Here is a 21,309-nt window from a genome sequence, read left to right on the forward strand (position 1 = left end):
GTAGAAAATACAAGTTGCATAAAGACACTATTCTTACCGCACTAGTACCGCTCGATTTGTATGAACATCCTACACTAGTTTTCCATGGACTCTGTAAAGGAATGAAAACAAGTGGCTTAATATTTTGACATCTCTAAATCGTATTACATATGTATGAATGAATTGGCTACTAAGGGGCAAATTATGTATAATTCAGCGCTGCACAACGAAGCATTTTTTCTCACTTAAATTAAAGCTCGTATGTTATAAGAGCTTGTACACACTTCAGTAAGTGACAGCAAGTGGCAGTAAACTTGAGTGCATTTGTAAAATGTTTGCTATTATATTGAATGTAAATGTGAACAAGGCCGTGGGCGCTGATGGATTGCCTGCGGAGCTATTCAAGTACGGCGGCGAGGAGTTGGTAAGGCGCATGCAGCAACTTCTTAGCAAAATATGGGCGGACGAGTGCATGCCCGACGATTGGAATCTAAGTGTTCTTTGCCGAGTCCACAAGAAGGGGGATACTGCAAAATGCACCAATTATCGTGGAATCAGCCTTCTTAATATCGCATATAACGTCCTTTCAAGTGTATTGTGCGAAAGATTAAAGCCCACCGTGAACCGGCCGATTGGACCTTATCAGTGCGGCTTCAGACCTGGTAAATCTACCATCGAGCAGATTTTCACAATGCCCCAAATCTTGGAAAAAACCCGTGAAAATAGAATCGACACACATCACCTCTTCGTCGACTTTAAAGCCGCCTTCGACAGCACGAAAAGGAGCTGCCTATATGCCGCTATGTCTGAATTTCGTTTCCCCTCAAAACTTATATGGCTGTGCAAAATGACGTTAAGCAACACCATTAGCTCAGCCAGAATTGGGAAGAACTTCTCCGTTTGAAACTAAACGAGGTTTCAGACAGGGTGACCCCCTATCGTGCGATTTCTTTAATTTGATACTGGAGAAAATTATACTAGCTGCAGAACTTAACCGCTGTGGAATAATATTCTATAAAAGCGTGCAATTACTGACATATGCTGATGACATTGATATCATCGCCCTAACCACCCGCGCTGTTGGTTCTGTTTACTCCAAACTGGAAAAAGAAGCGGTAAAGATGGGTTTGATGGTGAATGAGGACAAAACGAAGTACCTGCTGTCATCGAGCAAAGAGTCAGCGCATACGCACCTTCGCAACCACGCTACTGTTGGCAGCCATAATTTCGAAATAGTAAAAGACTTCATTTATTTGGGAACCAGCATCAACACTAGCAACAACATCAGCACTGAAATCCAGCGTAGAATCAATCTTGCCAATAAATGCTACTTTGGACTAGGTAGGCAATTGAAAAGTAAAGTCCTCTCTCGGCGAACGAAAATCATACTCTACGAGTCACTTATCGTACCCGTCCTGCTATATGGGGCAGAAGCATAGACCATGACAATGAAGATGCAGATGAAGCGGCTTTGGGAGTGTTCGAGAGAAAAGTTCTTCTAAAGATTTATGGACCTCTACGCGTTGGCGATGGTGAATACCGAAGAAGATTTAATGATGAGCTGTACGAACTATATGCAGACATCAACATAGTCCAGCGAATTAAAACTCAGCGGCTGTGATAGCTAGGCCCTATTATGCGAATGAAAGATGATGCTCCGGCCAAGAAAGTGTTTCTATCGGAACCCGCCTATGGAAGCAGAGGTAGAGGGCGGCCCCACTCCGTTGGAAGGACCAGGTGGAAAACGATTTAAACTCCCTTCGTGTGACCAATTGGCGCCAGTTGGCGGAGCGAATAAGCGACTGGCGCGCCTTGTTGGACGGCCATAACCGTTTAGACGATTAAGCGCCAATCAAGTAAGTAAGTAAATGTGAATGTGACGCAGCACGTCACGACGTCATACAAAATCTGCCCTTAAAAAACAAGATGCTCAATTCATTTTGAGACCGTTTACTTGTTTAATGATAACTACTGGGTCATCTCGAAGTTCTTCCAGCAATTTTTTCTGGTGGAATTAAATCTGTTTAGGGCATGATTGCAAAACTGGCCAGTTCAACCTAACCTAGGATTGCAAGATGAAAGCTTAAACTTCTTGGAGGTGAACTGGGGTAAGAAATTCGGGAAATTTTCATGATATTTTGTAATTATTCCAATCCCATGTATAACATCTGCCGCATACTCTCATTATGAATTCCTAAGTAAGGTTAAGATAAGATAAACAAGCCATGTTAATTGTAACCTCTATGGACAGTCTCGGCGTGCAGCCAAATTTTGATTACGCATCGCCCGGTGGAGTCCTCATCCGCGGATGTGCTTAAAGGCATTTGCTTCCATCTTGGCACTTGCAATTCAGAATCGCAAAGCCGACCCTACTAAATTTACAAAAGTATACTCACTACCAGGGCTGGCAAACATTATTGCCATCTCATTCTCTGCTCAGGTATCTTCATGTAGCGCAGCCACACTTAATCGGCTCCTCAGATAGGCATATTGGATCCAATATTCCTGCGAGTAGCGACCACTAGTGGTCTTTTAAAAGTTTTCAAAATCAGCGACTGGCAATTAATCGGACAAAATGTGTTGATATTTTTATCATTCTCATATCTAAACTAAATTGTGGCTGTGTCCATGACTGTAATTGATGTATTATTGTTACCAGACATGTTGCTCAAAAACTATGTATCTAAGAAGATCCATAAACTATCCCAAAATCAAACCCAAAACATTTTGAACTGGTTTCAAAAATAGTACTAATTTGTCTGGAGTTCAGAAAAAGTTTTAAAAATAAGTCTGAAAAAGTCCCGGACTTGTGACGAACATGTTCCAAAAATAGTCCGCAAAGTATGTGGAGAATCTCACTCAAATCTACAAATGTGTGAAATTAATTCTGAAATGATTCCTGAAAGTATTTGTAAATATTTGAAATAAAATACAGTACCTCTGTACCTCTTTTTATTTCCACACGTAAAAAGTTTTATTTAATTTTGAATGGTTTTCTGCCTTCCTTTGTTAGTTTCCGTTATCCTAAACAGAAAATGGAGCAATTTCCAAACCGATTTTTCCAAACTCAAATCTGACAAGCAATGACAGAAAAATGTTCCTAAATAAGTCAAAACCATATTTATCCAAAATTCAATTTTCACATATGCACAATCGTGCAAAGATATAACACTGATATTCACAAATTTAAAAAAACTCCAAAAGATTTGACCTTCCACACAAAAAATAAGTTAAGCTGTAGCATTGCGCCATAAATAATGTTTAATTATATTTTCACAATGACATGAAATCAATTAAACACTTCACGAACAATCACGATTAAGAGCAGCGCAACATGCAACACATTGCACTGGAGCATGGAATTGCATGGAATCACTATCGCCTTCTTCTAAGAATGAGCTCAATCAGAGACCAGATGCATTAGTGACATTCAAAAATTTCTTCACGCATAGCAAATCCACCAGTACAAACTATATAAGCAAAACTCTGCCGCTGGATTAGCTAAAAGTGCAGACAAATCGGAAAGAACGAATATTTTCTCTACTCGCATATGCGTTTTCTTGTCAATTGTTTTGGTATGCTTCACCTCGCCCCTCCACCCAACCCTTGAATATTCTTACTGCCAGAAACTTTCCTATATTTATCTGTGACTACATTTGTTTGTATGTATTTTATGGACTTTTTCTTGTCGACTCGAAACCATTAAATGGACTTGTTGTTGGTAGCGCTTCACCTCACCAATGGTTTTCAATTAATTTTGGATGTGTAAACAGATTAATTTCTATTATTTCAATATCCGCAAGATTATAATTGGCACTGACTTACAATGAGCGCCGACAGATTAACATAAAAATGAACAGTGGCGGTTAAAGAGATCGCGTGGTCAGTCATTATACGATTTTTGCATGAACTACGAAAGGGCTTTCCAAGAATATTATACGAGCCATTTTCCTTTCCTTGATTCAACATAGAACTCTATTGGGCGAACGGAAATATGTTTCAAAAGTATTGAACCAAACCCACTTTTTTGTAAAGTCTGAGGTTTAAGTAGACAAAGTATTATCTCCGTTTTTCGAAGTTAGCCTCCAAAAGATAGATATCGGCTTTCGAATTTCGAAATTCTACATCATAACAGCTGTTATACCAAATTTCTCAAAAAAAGAATTCAGCCCTTAAAATAAGGGAAAAGAGCGGACCACGACAACATTTTTACTTTTTCAATTTGCTGAACGCATTAACAAAAAAAAAAGTAAAAATTTCAAAATGTAGAATTTCGAACTTCGAAAGCCGATATCTATTTTTTGCAGGCTAACTTCGAAAAACAGAGATAGTACTTTGCCTACTTAAGCCACAAAAAAGTGGGTTTGGTTCAATACCCAGAAAAAAAGTTGATGTTGTCACGTAGCGTAATTTGTGATAAAATCCTTTATACGTCAGTTTTGTTGCTTATAAACTATTGTGTAAGTCTTAGGTCTTTATTTTTTATGAAATAACTACCACAGTAAGGGGAGTAGTTCTTAACAATACAGGTGGTGTAGCAACCAATCTACAGGAAGAAGCTAGACATGTCCTTCTCAACTTTGAACATCTTTAACTCATACATTAGCAACTTAACTTCCTAAGGCGACGTTATGAACCCGCAATATAAAGAGGCTTTGAGTCAGCTTTATCTCAGAAGCCAGGAAAAGCTTCTCAGTCTAAAAAATGGTCTTCTAAATACCGTGGCGACTTTCATATTTTGTTCTTTAAATATTAACAAGTAAGGAAGTCTAAGTTCGGGTGAAACCGAACATTACATACCCAGCTATACACTTGAAATGCAGTTGTTGTTTGTTTTGTGTGCTTAATAGTGTTACAAGGCTGCGCAATAATACTTATACACATGGTCCTATTCTAAACTAATTTTTCTTCGAGTTATGGCTCCCAAAGCATAGAAAATTGCTTAGTCATAAAAGGGGCGGTGGCACGCCCATTTTTTTAAATTTGAAATTTTTCCTATTTATTGTTATAAATCCACTTGGGAAATGAAATACCATTGATATAAAGCTCTTTTGCAAAGATAGAGCTTATTTTATTCGTCCACGACCCTTGTAAAAATCTTTTATATAAAAATGGGCGTGGTCTTTAACCGATTTCGTTAATTTTTCTTCAAAGCATTCCTTATAGTAAAGGCAACCTCTGCCGAATTTTGTTACGATAGGTTTAACGATTTTTGATTTATGATTAAGAATATTTGTAAAATTGATTTTATCAAAAGTGGGCGGTGCCACGCCCATTTTAAAATTTTTTTTTTCAAATTTTTATCAAGAGTCTCAATATCAGTCTACACGTCATGTTTCAACATTCTAGGTGTATTATTTACTAAAAAATCAAGTTCTTTGTGTGTTTCCAAAATGTTATATATAGAAAAAGTGGGCGTGGTTATCATCCAATTTCGCTCATTTTCAATACCAATCTATTCTGCGTCCAAATAAGCTCGTGTACCAAATTTGGTGAAGATATCTTAATATTTACTCAAGTAATCGTGTTAAAGGACAGACGGACGGACGGACGGACATGGCTCAATCAAATTTTTTTCCGATACTGATGATTTTGATATATGGAACTCTATATCTATCTCGATTCCTTTATACCTTTACAACCAACCGTTATCCAATCAACGTTATAATACCCTGTGTACGAGTGCAGCTGGGTATAAAAACACTCAAGGAGAATTTTATTAAAAGATCCAAATGCTTCCTCTACATACTTCTCTCATATGGAATTCATGGATAATGACGGTGTCTTTAATGATGTTTCTACGGAAGCTATCGCTTCAGCCTTAACAAGCCTGCGGAGGCCCACATTTCTAGGGAAGTTTATGCAAAGGATACACAAATAAGATTTAACACATAGTTAGGAGGAAAATCGACTTGTTATACAATCATCTTGCAACGGGGAGTTCTCTTACTGCTAGTTATGGTCATATCAAACTTTTTATGCAGGGGAAATTTATGTCAATATACTATTAAAAAGAAAATTATATCAAGCCTTCAATTACTATTTATGAAACTAATGTCTCAAGGAACCGGAAAATATGAACTCGTTCTACTTAAACAAAAATAAGCAAAAGTAAGTAAAACCCCAAAAGAGAATGGCAATGTGCAGTCTAAAAATAACAAAAGGCCGCAAAATGTAGACTATATGCCAAAGCTGCTCAAACACGGTGGCAAAGAATTGATAAAGGACATGCATCAGCTAATATGTGGATGAGCCCGTTCCAGCGCCTAAGAGGCTTTCCAGCAAATTTCCGCAGATCCAGTTTACTTAGTATTATTTATAGGGTTCTATCAAGCGTATTGTGCGACAAGGTCAAAATATATATGTACATTTGCAGTGTGGCTTCAGGCCAGACATATCTACTATTGGCCAGATTTTCATAATACGCCACATTCCGGAGAATACTTACAATAAGAGAATCCTTCTATATCCGATTAAGAGTTCCCTGCAAATTTTATAAGTTATTACCAAACGCCATCTGCTCCATGAAAGTAAGGAACGACCTCTCTGAGCAATTTATATTCAATTGAGGTTACTGGTAAGACAAATCTGTATTGTGTGATTTCTTTGTCTGATTACAGTTAAAAAGTTAATTTTTGTGTCCTTTGGCTTAAATGAAGAGACGAAACAAGTTGACCTGCTATTGAGGAGGCCAAGATGGAGTGATTGCCGTTATCAGAGTAAGAATCCGGTCATTTGCGGCTTGGCGGCCACGTCACTTTTGATCTATAAAAAAAATCAAAGCTGCTCAGAACTTTGTCTAACCCAGAAACCAGCTTTGACAACGGAAACAAACGTATGGTCTTTCTTGCAAGAAAAATTCTACTTTTAATTAAACAAGCAACTGAAAAGTAAATTCTTGTCGTAAAAATTACGCTCGATAAGTTTCTCATCATATCTATCTTGGCATGTGGTTTTTAGTCATGGATCGTGTCCAGATGAGATGAAATGACTTTTAAAGTATCAGAGAAAAAACATATCCGGAATATTTTTGATCTTGTCCGTGAATGCAGCGGTATTTAATGAGGAGCTGTTTGAACTTTACCCATACCTTTATGAACATGCATTTAGAAATAGAGGGACGGGAGCGGCAGCCGGGAGAAGACTTTATTTCCCTACTTGCTCTCATTTGACGCCAGCTACTGCGAAGCAGGAATAGCTTTCACTGAGAGCTTGGCAGAAATACCCTCGCAGCGCTTGCCAAACACTGCCGAGGGGCGACCCCGCTTAGAAAAATTTTCTTCTTGTTGAAAAACCTTATTTCTAAAATTTTGATGTTGCAAAGTATAAATGTGGAGGTCAACACTAAAACGAAAAATTTTAAAACAATTTTCATTGCAATAAGGACGAGAGGAAAATTTTTGCGACCATCGGTCAACCATGCCTTGAAATAAAGCCTGTAACTAAATTTATTAGCCCCACGAAGTAACTCGATCCAAGCTAAATGGCGTAACAAATGACAGGAAAATGAACGTCAGCACAAAAAACCCAAATTTGGTATAGGTGTAGAGCTGTTAAGTAATCTCGTCCATCAAGTTCATCCTTACCTTAACTAACATATGTAAAATCAATTGGATTTATCAGACCTCCACTATTTCATAATCGCAAATGTTATAATGTTAGGCAAATTTACGAACAACATATTCACATATCTACGCCTTCGAAGTTAAAAGAACTACGTTCCCTTCAGGTACTTAGTTGTTCGATATTCTTAAGCAAGTTCCAAGCAGTGATACATATTTATATACCTTTCACGAACATGAAATGGTATATTAAGTTTGGTCCGATGTTTGTAACGTTGAGAAATATAGAAGATAGACTCACCATTAAGTATACCGAATTGATCAGGGCGACGAACTGAGACGATATAGCCATGCCCGTCTGTCCGTCCGTCCGTCTGTCTGTTATCTTGATATCTCAATGAAATTTTGGCACAAGGATGTATTTTTGTATTATATTAGACATTTGTCGGATCCGGTAGGATCGGAACACTATAACATATATCTCTCATACAACCGATCGTTCAGATAAGACGATCTTGGTCATTCCTGCCGCAATTTAGAAAGTATAAACGTGAAACTCGGTGATATATTTTCTAATATATCATAGAAGATATATTTATATATATAGTTATATCCCATACAACCGATCGTTCAGATAAGGAGGTTTTTTGCCATTTTCTTATATTTATCTTAAAAATCGTTTAGGTATGTAGATCTGTTCACTAGATATTTCTTATCTTATACAGCGCATTATTTGGAGATTACGAACGGGATAAGATTATTGTTCAGCCACATTCATGAAAGATATGAAGTCTTCGGCACAGCCGAAGACAGTCCCGTCCTTACTTGTTTTTCTTTTAATTTTCAATGTTTTTATTTTATGTGCCTTCTCATGCAATTTTTCCGTTTATAAGATGCATTGGATTAACATTTTTTCTATTTTTGTTTGTTTTTGTTCTCATTCCAAATTCCAAAGAAAATTTTAAATAGAACAACATTTCCTATTTTTATGCTGGAATGCCATTGAGACGTTGACATTTACCACATCTTCGAGGCAATGTCGCAACATACGATTAGTATATGAGTGTGTGTGTGTGTGTGCAACGGATGTAAGCGTAGAGGCATTTTTCACGCACTCAGCAGCGGCCATACGCCAAATATCAATACTTTACTCCATGCCGTCGTGGTGCTCCCATTGCTTTGAGCTCCTGCTTCGTGTTGTTTTGAGTGGATCGCTATGGATCATTAAAGCAAGTGGCGCACATTTGCGGCATATGGCACAAATCACTTTATGATTTTATTTGCAATTTTTAATTGCTTTAGTGGCCTGATTGAAGTCTATTTGCAATGCCTTTCTGATTTATTGCATTTTATTACTCTTGTCAAGTTTTTTGAAGAAAAGGTGAAGTGTAAATTCCAAGGAATGTTTTTATAGGTAAATATATACCAATAGGTTTTTCAAGGAAGTCCTTTTGGCACCAAGTCTTATAGCCCAGCTCAGGTGAGTTCGAACCTAACTATTACATTCGATTTCTTATTTCATAACTTTATAATTATTAGAAGTAATTATTCTTCCTACGCTACCCAGGCTGCCAGAAGATGAGAGCTTTTATTTCTTATACTCAGCAGAGCAGAGCTCACAGATTATATTAATTTTGTTCGCATAATGGTACCCCGTAACGGCATAAACTAATTGAGATAGGTATAGACTTCTATATATAAAAACGATCTGGGCGAAAAATGAAATTCTTTTAGTCATATCCGCCCGTCCGTATGTCCGTCCGTCCGTCCGTAAACACAATAACTTGAGTACATTTTGAGGTATCTTGATGAAATTTGGTATGTGGCTTTCTGGGCGCTCATCTCAGATCGCTATTTAAAATGAACGAAATCGGACTATAACCACGCCCACTTTTTCGATATCGAAAATTTCGAAAAACCGAAAAAGTGCGATAATTCATTACCAAAGACGGATAAAATGACGAAACTTAGTAGCTGGGTTGACCTAATGACGCAGAATAGAAAATTAGTAAAATTTGGACAATGGGCGTAGCACCGCTCACTTTTAAAAGAAGGTAATTTAAAAGTTTTGCAAGCTGTAATTTGGCAGCTAATTTCTGTATTCTTTTGTTTAAAACATTTATCCTTCTTATGTTTTATTTGCATATGCTTTTTGATAAGGCGTTGAAAGACTGTGCGCTCTTTTCTTATGTATTAGAGAATATAGATTAAGTAATATTTGGCACACATTCACTCAGAAGATTTCATCAAGTGTAAACAATCGCGCACCAACTTGCCGAATTTACACTTTATACGTAGTAATTGTAAAAAAACACCAAAATAAAATAAAATAATTTTAAAAAGCAAAGGAACGTGCATGTACCGCATGTATTCAGATCGCATTAGGGTGAGCAAGTCTTATTCTGACCAACAAAATCAAATTTAAAGCTAAAAATATTTTGGGAAAAGGTGGTTACATTTTATTAAAATTTTGACAAAACTTGGGCATGGTTAGGGCAACTAAAGCTCGAAAACAAAATATGTCGGAGCGCTTTTCAACAACATATCTTGCTATTATAATATAATGTAATAATATAATATAAAAAGATTTATGTCTCTCCCAAGGATTTCAGTCTGATCAGTGTATATTTGTCCCTTTTAAAAGCGCTGGTAGGATTCATCGGGAGCGATTATCGGAAACGTAACGTGCCTATTATGTATAAAGAAAGGTCTCCTCAAATATACCTCTATTCGGTTATTAAGCTGTCACTCAAGCATTGTTGGCGCCGTTCTTGACACTGCAGACTACTGTCTATAGCGCTCTGACAAGGTTGAAAGTCGAAATTCTCTAATCCTGCTTTTCAACAGACTTTTGGAAGGTAGGACTGTATCAGCGGATTGGGGAGATTCAGTTAATCAGAAATGGGTAAAAAGGGGAACAATGGGTGTTGTGTCTCCCCTCCGATGGGTCACGGTCGTAAGAGCACTACTCCAAGGCCTCAATTGTACAGGGTGCCAAGTGGTGGCATATGCGGATAATCTAGCAATCTTTGTTCTATTTACTAGGAGGGAAAAGAACCCTACTTTCAAAACCACCACTGGCAGAGTGACGTACCTTGACATTATACTCGACAGCAAGCAGGCATGGACGCTTAATATAGAAGATAATGATGGAGAAGCCTTGTACTGCTACCCTAGGCTATTGGAAAATGCCGGAGGCTCTCTCCAAAGTGGTGGACTGGTTATATAGCATGGTGATCAAGGCGATCCTTGTCTGTGAGGTGTTGGTATTGTTAGAACGCACTGGACACTGTATCCAATTTTAAAAGGCTACAAACTGTACAAAGAATGGTCATGATTGTAATCAGCGAAGCTCCTCGCACAACACCAATGAACACAAAATTAGAAATACAACCGTAACCTAAATACGTATGCTTTATGAAAGTATTGTGCACCAGGGCTGAGTAGGTTTTGGAACACATTTGAGGCGGGGGTTTGGTGAACTTGTTAACGAATATGTAAAAGCTGTATGGGAAAGTAGAAGAGACGCATACTGTCAGTAACTTGAAGCAGCCTAAATTCTATGCTGTCTGACTCCCGTAGCGTATTCTAGTAGAAGTCGCCGCTGTCAATAATGTGGTGGGTGGAATGCTTTGCAGTGCGTTGGGGAGTTTAACATCGGAGAGTCCGGCAATTATCACAGCGCTGGGCTTTAAAATTGTCAACTATAACGCCGATCTTTTGGCACGAGATAATAAATGTATACTGGAGGTGAATGCCAGCTTTGGTACACCCCTCGTGCAGTCTGCCTCTTTAAAATTAACCCTCGAGTCAGCTAAGCAAGCGTTGGGCAGCCGCCACCTCTTGTCGGATGTCGAGATACCTCTGGCCGGTTGGTTCATTTGAATCACCTCATGCTACATTTCCACCCAAATAATTTATTAATCCTACTACAAGAAACCAATTCCAATTTTTCCTGAAGACTTTATACTAAACAGCGAAATTGGAATAAAATTTTCGAAACACCAATTCAATCAACTAATTAGGAAAGATATCAAAAATATAGTTTTTACATTTCTTCCATCCATACTTTGTTTCATCCTGAACCACTGTGCGGCGAACTCTAATAAACGAACATTCATAAAAGTTTGTTTGTAATAAAAACAAGAGCGAAAGGTTTTTCGCACCTAGAAATAGCAATATAATTTTTCGTACATATGTATGTTTGTATACATTTCCAATATACGCGTGAAAATATAAACAGAGTTGTATTTAAGAATTTTAAGTAAATATAATATAGCCTAATTGGACGTTAGGATCAAAATAACTTTTCTTTCTAGGTATTGCACTAAACCAAATTTTTTGTAGAGTCCAAAAGCAAAAAAATTATTTCCCCGTTTTTGAAAGTTAGCCTCCAAAATATTGATATTTTCCTTAGGAGTTTTAAGTTATTATATTTTATAATTTTAATATATATATTTTATACATTTATTTTATCTATCATATTTAGTATAGCATGACCAGATTCCCCCCTTTGGCCAAATCGGATCGGGGATTGGGCATCGAAATGCATGGGAACTCATGCGCCACATTACCAGATCTGCAGGGAAATAATGCAGATTGTTTTATAACGTAATATTATAACAAACGTAATCCTTTCATACTTAACATCAATTCAGTTATGTATTTAGCACATTAAAAGTAAATAATTTGGCGTCTGGCATTGCAAAAAGCATAAGAAGTGCTAGCTTAGTATGAAGGTCGTGTAATTTATTTAAAAGTGTTTGAAGACATATTTTGATGGCAAAATATTTGTTATTTGATATTGCTGACTAAACTGGGTTGGTCCCTATACAAAAGAAAAAAGTTGCTAATGTCCGACCCTAAATTTAAAGATTATGTTGAGATAATAATAACACTATGCGACAAAATCAACTTTTTTTTGGGTATTGGGCACAACCCACTTTTTTGTAGAGATTGAGGCTTAAGTAGACAAAGTACTATCTCCGTTTTTCGAAGTTAGCCTCGAAGTTCGAAATTCTACACCACAACAGCTGTTATACCAAATTTCTCAAAAAAAGAATTCAGCCCTTCAAATAATGGAAAAGAGCGGACCACGACAACATTTTTACTTTTTCAATTTGCAGAACGCGTTAACAAAAAAAAAATAAAAATTTCAAAATGTAGAATTTTGAACTTCGAAAGCCGATATCTATTTTTTGGAGGCTAACTTCGAAAGACGGAGATAATACTTTGTTTACTTAAGCCTCAATCTCTACAAAAAAGTGGGTTGTGTCCAATACCCAGAAAAAAGTTGATTTTGACGCATAGTGTTATTATTATAAATACGAAACAACAGTTCGACTCACTTATTTACTTTGACTTCGCCTATTTATGATATTTGGCATATCTTTATTAACCTTTCAATGCAAACCCTAATAATAATTTTTCCTCCAAAAATATCATGAGTTTCAGCTCTAAGTATAATACAAATCAGGTAAAATAACAGTTGCAATAAATATTGAAAGTGCTATAACTTCTTTGTTTATTATTTTAGTAATATGGTTTGAAAGCACCATTTTCTTGAATTTTTAAGTACTTTCGTTTGGTAAGGAAAAAAGAATACTTTAGGCGGGGTAAAATTTTGTTAGCTGACCTAATCATGTGAAAACGACTTCATAGCTTAAAAGGATATTAAACGGAAATGTGAAGCTTCTCACGGCAAAAATAATGGCATATCAATTTTAAAAATCGGACGTCAAATAACCAAGTTACAACGAGAAAACCTTTTCGGCTGTATTTCCAAGGATCAAGAAAAATAAAAACAAAATTTTCCGAAACCCTCTCAACATAATTTTTAAATTTAGGGGCGGATATTAGTAACATTTTTTTTCGACCCAGTCTATTGCTGACGCTAATTGTACATTTCTTAATTTTTTTATAAATGTATACTTTTGCAACTTCTATAATCATTCGTGCTTGAACGCCTCTTAGAAAAGCCCCTCAGACATTCCTTCTTAGCAATAAATGACGCCTATTGAGAACATCAAAGGAGATCAAGTTATACTTTTACATACATGTATCCACCTTCCTTTGCTGACCACGTTGGTGCAAGTTAGAAATCTTTCCGGTTTAGCGCGATTTTTCTTATTCGTATAGCATGACTTCTCCAGCGCAACCACTTGGATGGGGTTTGTCCCTTCTTATTGAATTACAAACACCATTTAAAGAATTTGCAACTTTGACTTTGTTTATATACTAGCAGCCCCGGCAGATGTTGTTCTGCCCTACCTTCGGTCTAGCTGCATAACTTTTGATACGTTTTTGCCTCTTATTATCGCTTCCCGTCGCTCCCCTTCCCTTCTTTATTCTTTAATTCACCCATCTTTCTTCGTATCATTCTCCCCCTTCGTCCCTCTTTCCTCTTTTCCATCCCTTCTATTCTCTCCAGCTCCCTCTCCTTCTCCATCGCCCATTCGATCTTTTCCTATCTCCATATCTTCGTCTAACTCTAACTCTATCTCTTTCTTAGTATCTTTAATCCTTCCTCAATTTTATTTTCCCTAGTTCTTTTCACTCTTCTCCATTCCCTCAGTCCGATTCCGAGTTCAAGTCTGGATCCCAATGCCAGCGCCAATTCTAAGCTGTACAAATTTTTTTTTTTTAATGGATATAAAGAACAGATAAGATCCGAGCTCTACTCAATATGCTAACAAAACTTAAGGAAAATCGGTCGAACCGCTTCGAATGAGTTCAACCACAAACACTGTAATATGAGAATTTTATATATAAGACTTGAAAGTCATAAGACTATCACTACTATGTTTCCATTAATCTACTTAAATCAATCAGCTTTTTATCCCAGCTATTACAGAGCATCTCAAAAGGTGCCTTTTTGTCATAAACTCCTCCACCATTAAAAAGTATTACATATATATAGCTCACAATAAAAATGTCAGAAGTACTAAGGAAAATTAATGTGATTGCTTTCTACAAACTCAAACCAACGTCAGCTTGTCCTTTCAACACCGACGACTAATAACTAGGAATACTCATCTGCTTCATGCTATAGCCGTCGCCGGCAATCATTAAGAATAAAAACAAAAAACAGTGCACTGAAATTTATTAGCCTTTGCACTACAATCAACCAATGTCTCAAGATTATTTATAATTAATTGAGGATTTCCAGAAACTTGAATGAAGTGGCCCACACTGAGAAATTTTTAAGCAAAAAGATAACACAGCAAAGTAAATAAAACATTTGGCTCTGTTTAAACTCTCTGGTGCTGCAAACGCAAAGTTCTTAGAAATAAAGTCAGTTTCAACATTATTATTGTTATTATTGTCTTACTACATTGTTGTTTCAACGCTGACGAATGGTGTATGCCTACCGGAGCAAGAAAAGGCATCGAAAACCCTGTTAAATACAGATCCTATTTAGATGTGTACCACAGGGAGAAAAGATTTTGAAAATTGAAGAGAATACGATTTTTAATTTAAAGGACTCCAAAAGGGTTAGAATATACCCGCGGTAAGTATGCCTGTCGTAATAGGCCACTAAAATACCAAATAGATTCAAGGGGTTGCCAGCGCAATATATAGTTTCTCCAACCCAATTGTCAACCTCACCTATCCATGGTGAATCTGTTTCATTAACAGCCGTGGCTCTGGCGACCCCGAACTCCTCATGGAACTACGGGGTGGGAGGGTGGGATGGCCTAGAAGGTCGCATGTGGTCATACCAAATCGTTCCCGAGATGGTCTGCTTGGTACCAGAACGTGCCGGATCTGCATCAAGCAGAGTATCATCAACATCGATAACACTCCCCAAGGCCTTCGGGGAGGGTCCTTATTGCTACAACAACAACAACTACAACAGAGTCATATAATCGAATCCAAATGAACTGAATGCCTTTGTTACAAATGCACGTGCTGTCATATCGTGCCACAAAGTAATTAATGATTCTCCAACGATACTTGCACTTATTACAGCAACAATTGAAATTTATTTTATTAACACTGCAAAGTGAAAAACTCATATTTGTTGTACTTGTAATAATAAATTAAATTGAAAATAATTGATGATTTGTGGTGGGTGAGGGGAAAAGATGATGTGCCGTCATAAGCGCATAGTTAACTAGACGTCCACTACAATTAATTTATTACAATTGTTTATTGTTATTTTAGCTAAAAAAGAGGAAGTACGCTCTCTCATTAACATTAGGCTATTGGGCGCACACGAAATTATAATTTTGCAATTTTTTTAGTAAAAGCTGTTTAGGGTCACTCATACGCCATGGAGGGCGCATTATAACTGGCATTGCTTTTTTGGTGCCATTGGGAGTAAACGATTGTTGCAAAGGTGATCATTAAATTGTTGCTCTTTGTTTGGATAGCAGCCTACTGTAAGAAATTTATCTTACAATAAAGTTGAAATCATGAATTTTCATGAAAATACTTGGTTCTTTAGAATCATTTCTTCTAGCTTTTCATGGCAAACAAAAATGGTCTCAGGGCAAAGTAATCCTTAAGTTCGATGTGGAAGCATCAAGATGTATGTCTAGAGAGCTCATGCTTTTATATTAACTAAAACTCGCCCAGTGTTTGAAGTTAGATCACAATGGAGGTGACCTTACCAGAAACAAATATTTTCGGGATTCTTAAGTTAAACTTCGGCAGCTTGTTGTTGTTCTTGTTTTTGTAGCAGTGCTTCGCCCAACCCAATGGGGACTCATTGCAAGCAGGACAGACATTTTATATGTCGGGTTGATTCTGGATAGGTCAGAGTTTAACCTGATTCAGTATCCAAATCGAAGTTGACCTAGAGTGACGCGCGCTTCCCTAGGGGAATCTGTTCCTCTTCTGCGAGTTCTGGAAATTTTTCTTTAAGAACTGTATTCGCGGGGCAATTATCGACATTGAAGTCAGACGCCTGTTTGTGGACGCAGCTTCTTATCGGTACCCACTGATACTCAACAAGTTATTGTTTTACTATCGGCGCTTTATCGAAATAGAAATTATCGTCAACTAATCGATTTGTTTTAAGCTTGTTTTTGCCAAGTCATCAGATTCATCGTCGATAGTAAATGGAAAATTTTTCGATAAGACATCAATAACCTTTGTTATCGATACCAAGTTCACAACACTTCATAATAAATCGGTAACTCGTCTATACCTCGTGGATAAGATAACTTCGATAAATTTTTTGTTAATAAATCGACCACTTTTAGATAATAAGCCGATAACAAGTCGACAAGGAGTTTATAAGGTTTGTTATAGATAGCACTTCGACAAAAAACTGATATCTCGTCTATACCTCTTCGATAGCACACCGATAAGAAATGGCTCAAACGCGGATATCCCGTCGATAACAAATATACAGCTCATCGATAGCAAACCGTTGCCATTTCGATAATGCTCATTTTCTTGCTCTTCTTCTGGTCTTTCATCTTCTTTACATTTACTTTCTTGCTTTTGTAGTTTCATTTTGAGCGCTTCTGTAAAAAACCAGCAAAATCGTCAACTATTATGACATAACATCGATAAATTAAACAATTTTAATTGGTTTTTCAAATAACTGTGCTATTATCATGACGCCAAGTTGAGAAGTTCGAAAAAGAAAACTGTCGTAGGCAAGAAATAAAAAATTTAGAAACATTTGTCTATTTAACTGTGTCCTATAAAACGTTTCTAAAGGAATCGATTCGGCACTAAACTAACAGAGCTTTGGTATTATCAATTAAAATTAGAACCACAAACTAAACAACTGGGAAACAAAATAGAATAACGAAGAAATAAGACGATGCGAATGTTATGGTAATAGCTAAGCAATGAAAAGAAATTTCAGAAAGCAAAGCAAATAATTTTGAAAAAAATGCGTCTGATCGCAAATGTGTATAAATCCACCGTTAGATATACAAAGTCCATAATTGCAAACACATGTGGTGTATATTTACACACGTTATAAGATGCAAACATTTAACAAAAACTATTTATAACAAATTTTTTACAACAAAAACTAATTGAACAAAAGTTTAAACATGATCAATTAAACTAAAATTGAGCAAATTTTGAACGAAAAATCATGCCAATAACAAACTAACGAGAATAAATATTTTGACTCTATAAAATCTGTTTTTAATTATAGTATTTAACAGTTATTGGTGTATCTTTACGGATGTTTATTGGACTACATGCTAACACTATTATACATCATAGTTTAGTATCTTTATCAAAGGAAGAAAACGTTTACATTATTTTTCATGTGAAGCCACCTTCAGATGTAAATATTGCATTGATATAATGTCAAATCTGTAAAAATGTCTGCTGATTAAAGGCCAGATTATGTATGATGCCCTGCCACTTTGAGTTCACATTCACCACTATATCTAAAAATTGCACAAAGGCAATCAGGTTTACTTTCACTCTATGAGGTGTATGAATGCTCTTATTTCATACGAAATCTGGTTCACACTCACCAAAAAATACGACTCCTTGCGTTATATTTAATATTCCCTTAAAGCTAGCGGCAAACCGAATTAGACCTCCTTTGTTTACTTATACGTTACATTTTCTCATACAAATTATTTGGAGTTTGAAACTTCTTTGCAGATTGCAATCAAATATAAATATATTGAAACCTCTGCAAAATGTAGTTCGGGGTCTGTTTAAACTAGATCGATATTTACGGAACCACTTTGGTATTAATTCATGTCTTTTTTTAGATTATTACAGGACGCCTTCGAGATCCGTTCGGGATTGTTTTTAGAATCGTTTTGGAACTACGTGCGTGATTGCTTGCGCGATGATTTTGGGGCTATTGCGGATAAGTTTGGGACTCTTATGGGATAATTTCGGCACTACGTCTCAAAAAGATTAGCCTTACATCCTTATACAGGTGGTCGGTAAATATGTCAATGCTTTAACCTGCTTCTTCAGATTATACATCAAATACTTCCTTTTTATTCACGCTGCATTATTATACAGCCATTATATAATCTCTAATATCTTTCAGAATGAGTATCTAACCTCGTTATTTTCTGCCATTGCTTTTTCGTGCCCAGCCCAATGTTTCACATATCTAGTAGGTCTGCAGTTTCAGCCTAGATATTCAATAGGACATCGACCACTAAAATGGTTCTTCCACAGCGAACGAATTCAAAGCCCAGCACCCTTACAGCAGTGAAATAAAAATGGCAGGGGCAATTTTTTCAAATTTCGTCAATTAAATTAAGTATCCTTTTTTTATTTTTTATAATTTAATAAGTTTGATTTAATCGTCTGTTCAATTTACTTCAAACAAATTAATGAGCCTTAGACGAATTGCACAGTATTATGTCATCGAATTATTATATTTTTATTATGATGAAAAAAACTAAAAAGAATCAGGCGTTCTCTTCAGTTTTTCCATCATTATAAAATATAATAATTTAATAAACAAATTATTGTAAAATTCATATATAACTAATTAAATTTTACAAATATTCGATAATTTAAGAAAAAGACCCTGGTCTGCATCTCCCTTAGACATGATTTCCTCAGTCTTGCCGTTTCGCTGGAGCATTCTAATTTATCCATGAAAGCCTGCCTCTTCAACCTGCTGATTTCCTCAACAGATCCATATATTCGCTCCAGAAATCTTAAAAACCTTCTTTACCTATCCTTGAAGAAGACTAAACTCCATGGTGGATTTGCCTTTCCCTTGAATCTTCTCAGATGGCAAACTCTGTTGTACGCAGTTTTCAGCGCTTTTGATAAGAAATTGTTGCACTCCTCCAACTCATCTTCGGTGGTAGCCTCTTTAGGTTGCTCAAGTCTTCTTGCTGCATATTTCTGGAATTTGTGCCATCTCATTGTCCAAAGTTTTCTAAAGGTTTTCCTTTCTTTACTCTCTCTAGGGTGATGCTGAAGCAGATATATGAATGGTTTGTGAAGGATAGCCTGTCAAGACCTCCCATTCTTAGTCCTATTGCTTTATAAATACCACGTGCTTTCAAGCCCAAATTTATATCTTAAGGCGAGTTCGATAACAAGGATATTGCGCAAAGGCTTTACTTAATAAAGCAAGTCTTAAAAAATTAAAAAGTAGATATATTAATTTTGAAGTTGTTTCTTTTTTTCTTGGTCTACTCTAATACGATTAGTAGTACAAAGAAGAACAAAGTTAAAAGTGAGTAGTTTAGCTGAATAGCTATTCAAAAGACGGTGTAATGCCATAAATCCCTTATATAATAATATATTTATGTTCAACCCACTTAAGTTGTTGATAAAGAGAAGAATAATTCGAATCTCTTTTTCGAACAACCTGCTGCCATTTTCCAAAAAGGTGAGTGAGTCGTGTACTATCTAGAACCGGGAGCTGACATGGAATTTTCCTATGTACCTAGAGCCCATGAACACTGCAGACTTATCAGTTATGGGTGTCGGCTGTAGGTCTACCGAAAAGAATTCCAGTTCACTTTTCATTGTAGTCTTGTAGTGTGGCTCTTGATATTGCAAAAGTATTTGTACTCTGACTCTTGTAAGGCTTTGTTAACGTACCAATTTAGAATAATTGCCCCAGCCACCGCTACTTTCAGGATGGTTATACCCTGTCGTGAATTTTTGCGGCATATAAGATGTCCCACTAGATCGCAGCCCCCTCACCTGAGTCGGTCTTGATAAAATCTCTATCTCATACCTGATGTTTTTCAGTTAGTTCCACTCATTTATTTAATGTATTTATTTTCACAATCAAATTAGTTTACTTACATAACTACTACGATAGGAAGACATGATGTCTCCCTTAGCACACAGGGCAGCGTTGAGCTCTGCAGATTTATTTAATTTAAAGTTTTGTGGAACACCGCTTTTTTCTAAACTTCCTTGCTTTATTTTATGCTAATATATTAATTTGTTTAAATTGAACTTTGTCGTTCTTTGGTTGCGTATGTCCCATTATTTATTAATTAACTCTGTACTTTTCAGCCTTCAGTAATTGTTCACTCAATTTGTGCGCTCTAAGAGCTTCAAATTTCAATGAAATGAAACGATAACTAACATAAAAAGAAACAATTTATAAATTACTTAAGCGAGTGACTTTTTTTCGCAAATTTTCTTCGCAATTGTTGTAGAATTAAGTTGATTCTTTACTGCGTACAACTTTTATGTAAAATCCATTGCACAAGCGGCCACATATCAATCAATTATTGCAATTGCACTTTTTTATTGCAGCAAAACATAGAACATATGAATGTGCGTGTGTGTATGTGTATATATTATAAACTGGCGTTGCCTTGCTAGAGTTCGTGCTGGGCCACTGCCGTTCAATCACTTCTGTGTGCTTTAATCGATAATTGCCGTCTATCTGATTGAATGCTGTAGCCTCAGAGCGTTTACTTCAAATCACAATCTACATTCGGAGCACTCGTAAACGCTCGCGCTCGCTAAGGTCCACTTTTTATGCGATTTTTTGATTGAGTTCTTTTTACACTTTTTTTTTTGCATATCATCACGTGTATCACACTTGCATTAATTAAAATGCACTTAAGGGCGCTTTGCAGTCTTCAATGGACAATAAATGCATTTCATATTACAAATTTGCATTTACAACTGCGTACGCTAGCAGTCAGTGCATTGCACTTGCACCAGACAAACTCATTGCGTGAGTTAATCCCGCAGATTTTTGCACTGCTTTTAGCTGAATTTTATGCTCACAATTACAAACAAACGCACACACACGCAACACTACACTGCACATGTAATAAGTTGTATTTATTTATTTTTGTTTTTGTAGTGCGTGCCAAATTCG

At 36.5% G+C, this 21,309-nt stretch overlaps 1 protein-coding gene across 6 annotated transcripts in view; it reads right to left on the reverse strand.

The window, feature by feature from the left end:
• The window catches only part of Fhos (Formin homology 2 domain containing), a 206,518-nt gene that overhangs the window by 136,542 nt on the left and 48,667 nt on the right, over nt 1–21,309 (reverse strand). For 5 of the 6 annotated variants that reach the window (XM_067790423.1, XM_067790419.1, XM_067790418.1 and 2 more), the window contains exon 2: nt 38–91. In XM_067790423.1, coding sequence (XP_067646524.1) covers nt 38–91 — 54 coding nt within the window. Of the gene's footprint in view, nt 1–37; nt 92–20,270; nt 20,405–21,309 lie in introns of those variants that run through there. The other variant, XM_067790422.1, reaches the window with a different exon arrangement.

This window comes from Eurosta solidaginis, chromosome 5 (assembly GCF_040869045.1).
Source record: "Eurosta solidaginis isolate ZX-2024a chromosome 5, ASM4086904v1, whole genome shotgun sequence".
NCBI lineage: Eukaryota > Metazoa > Arthropoda > Insecta > Diptera > Tephritidae > Eurosta > Eurosta solidaginis.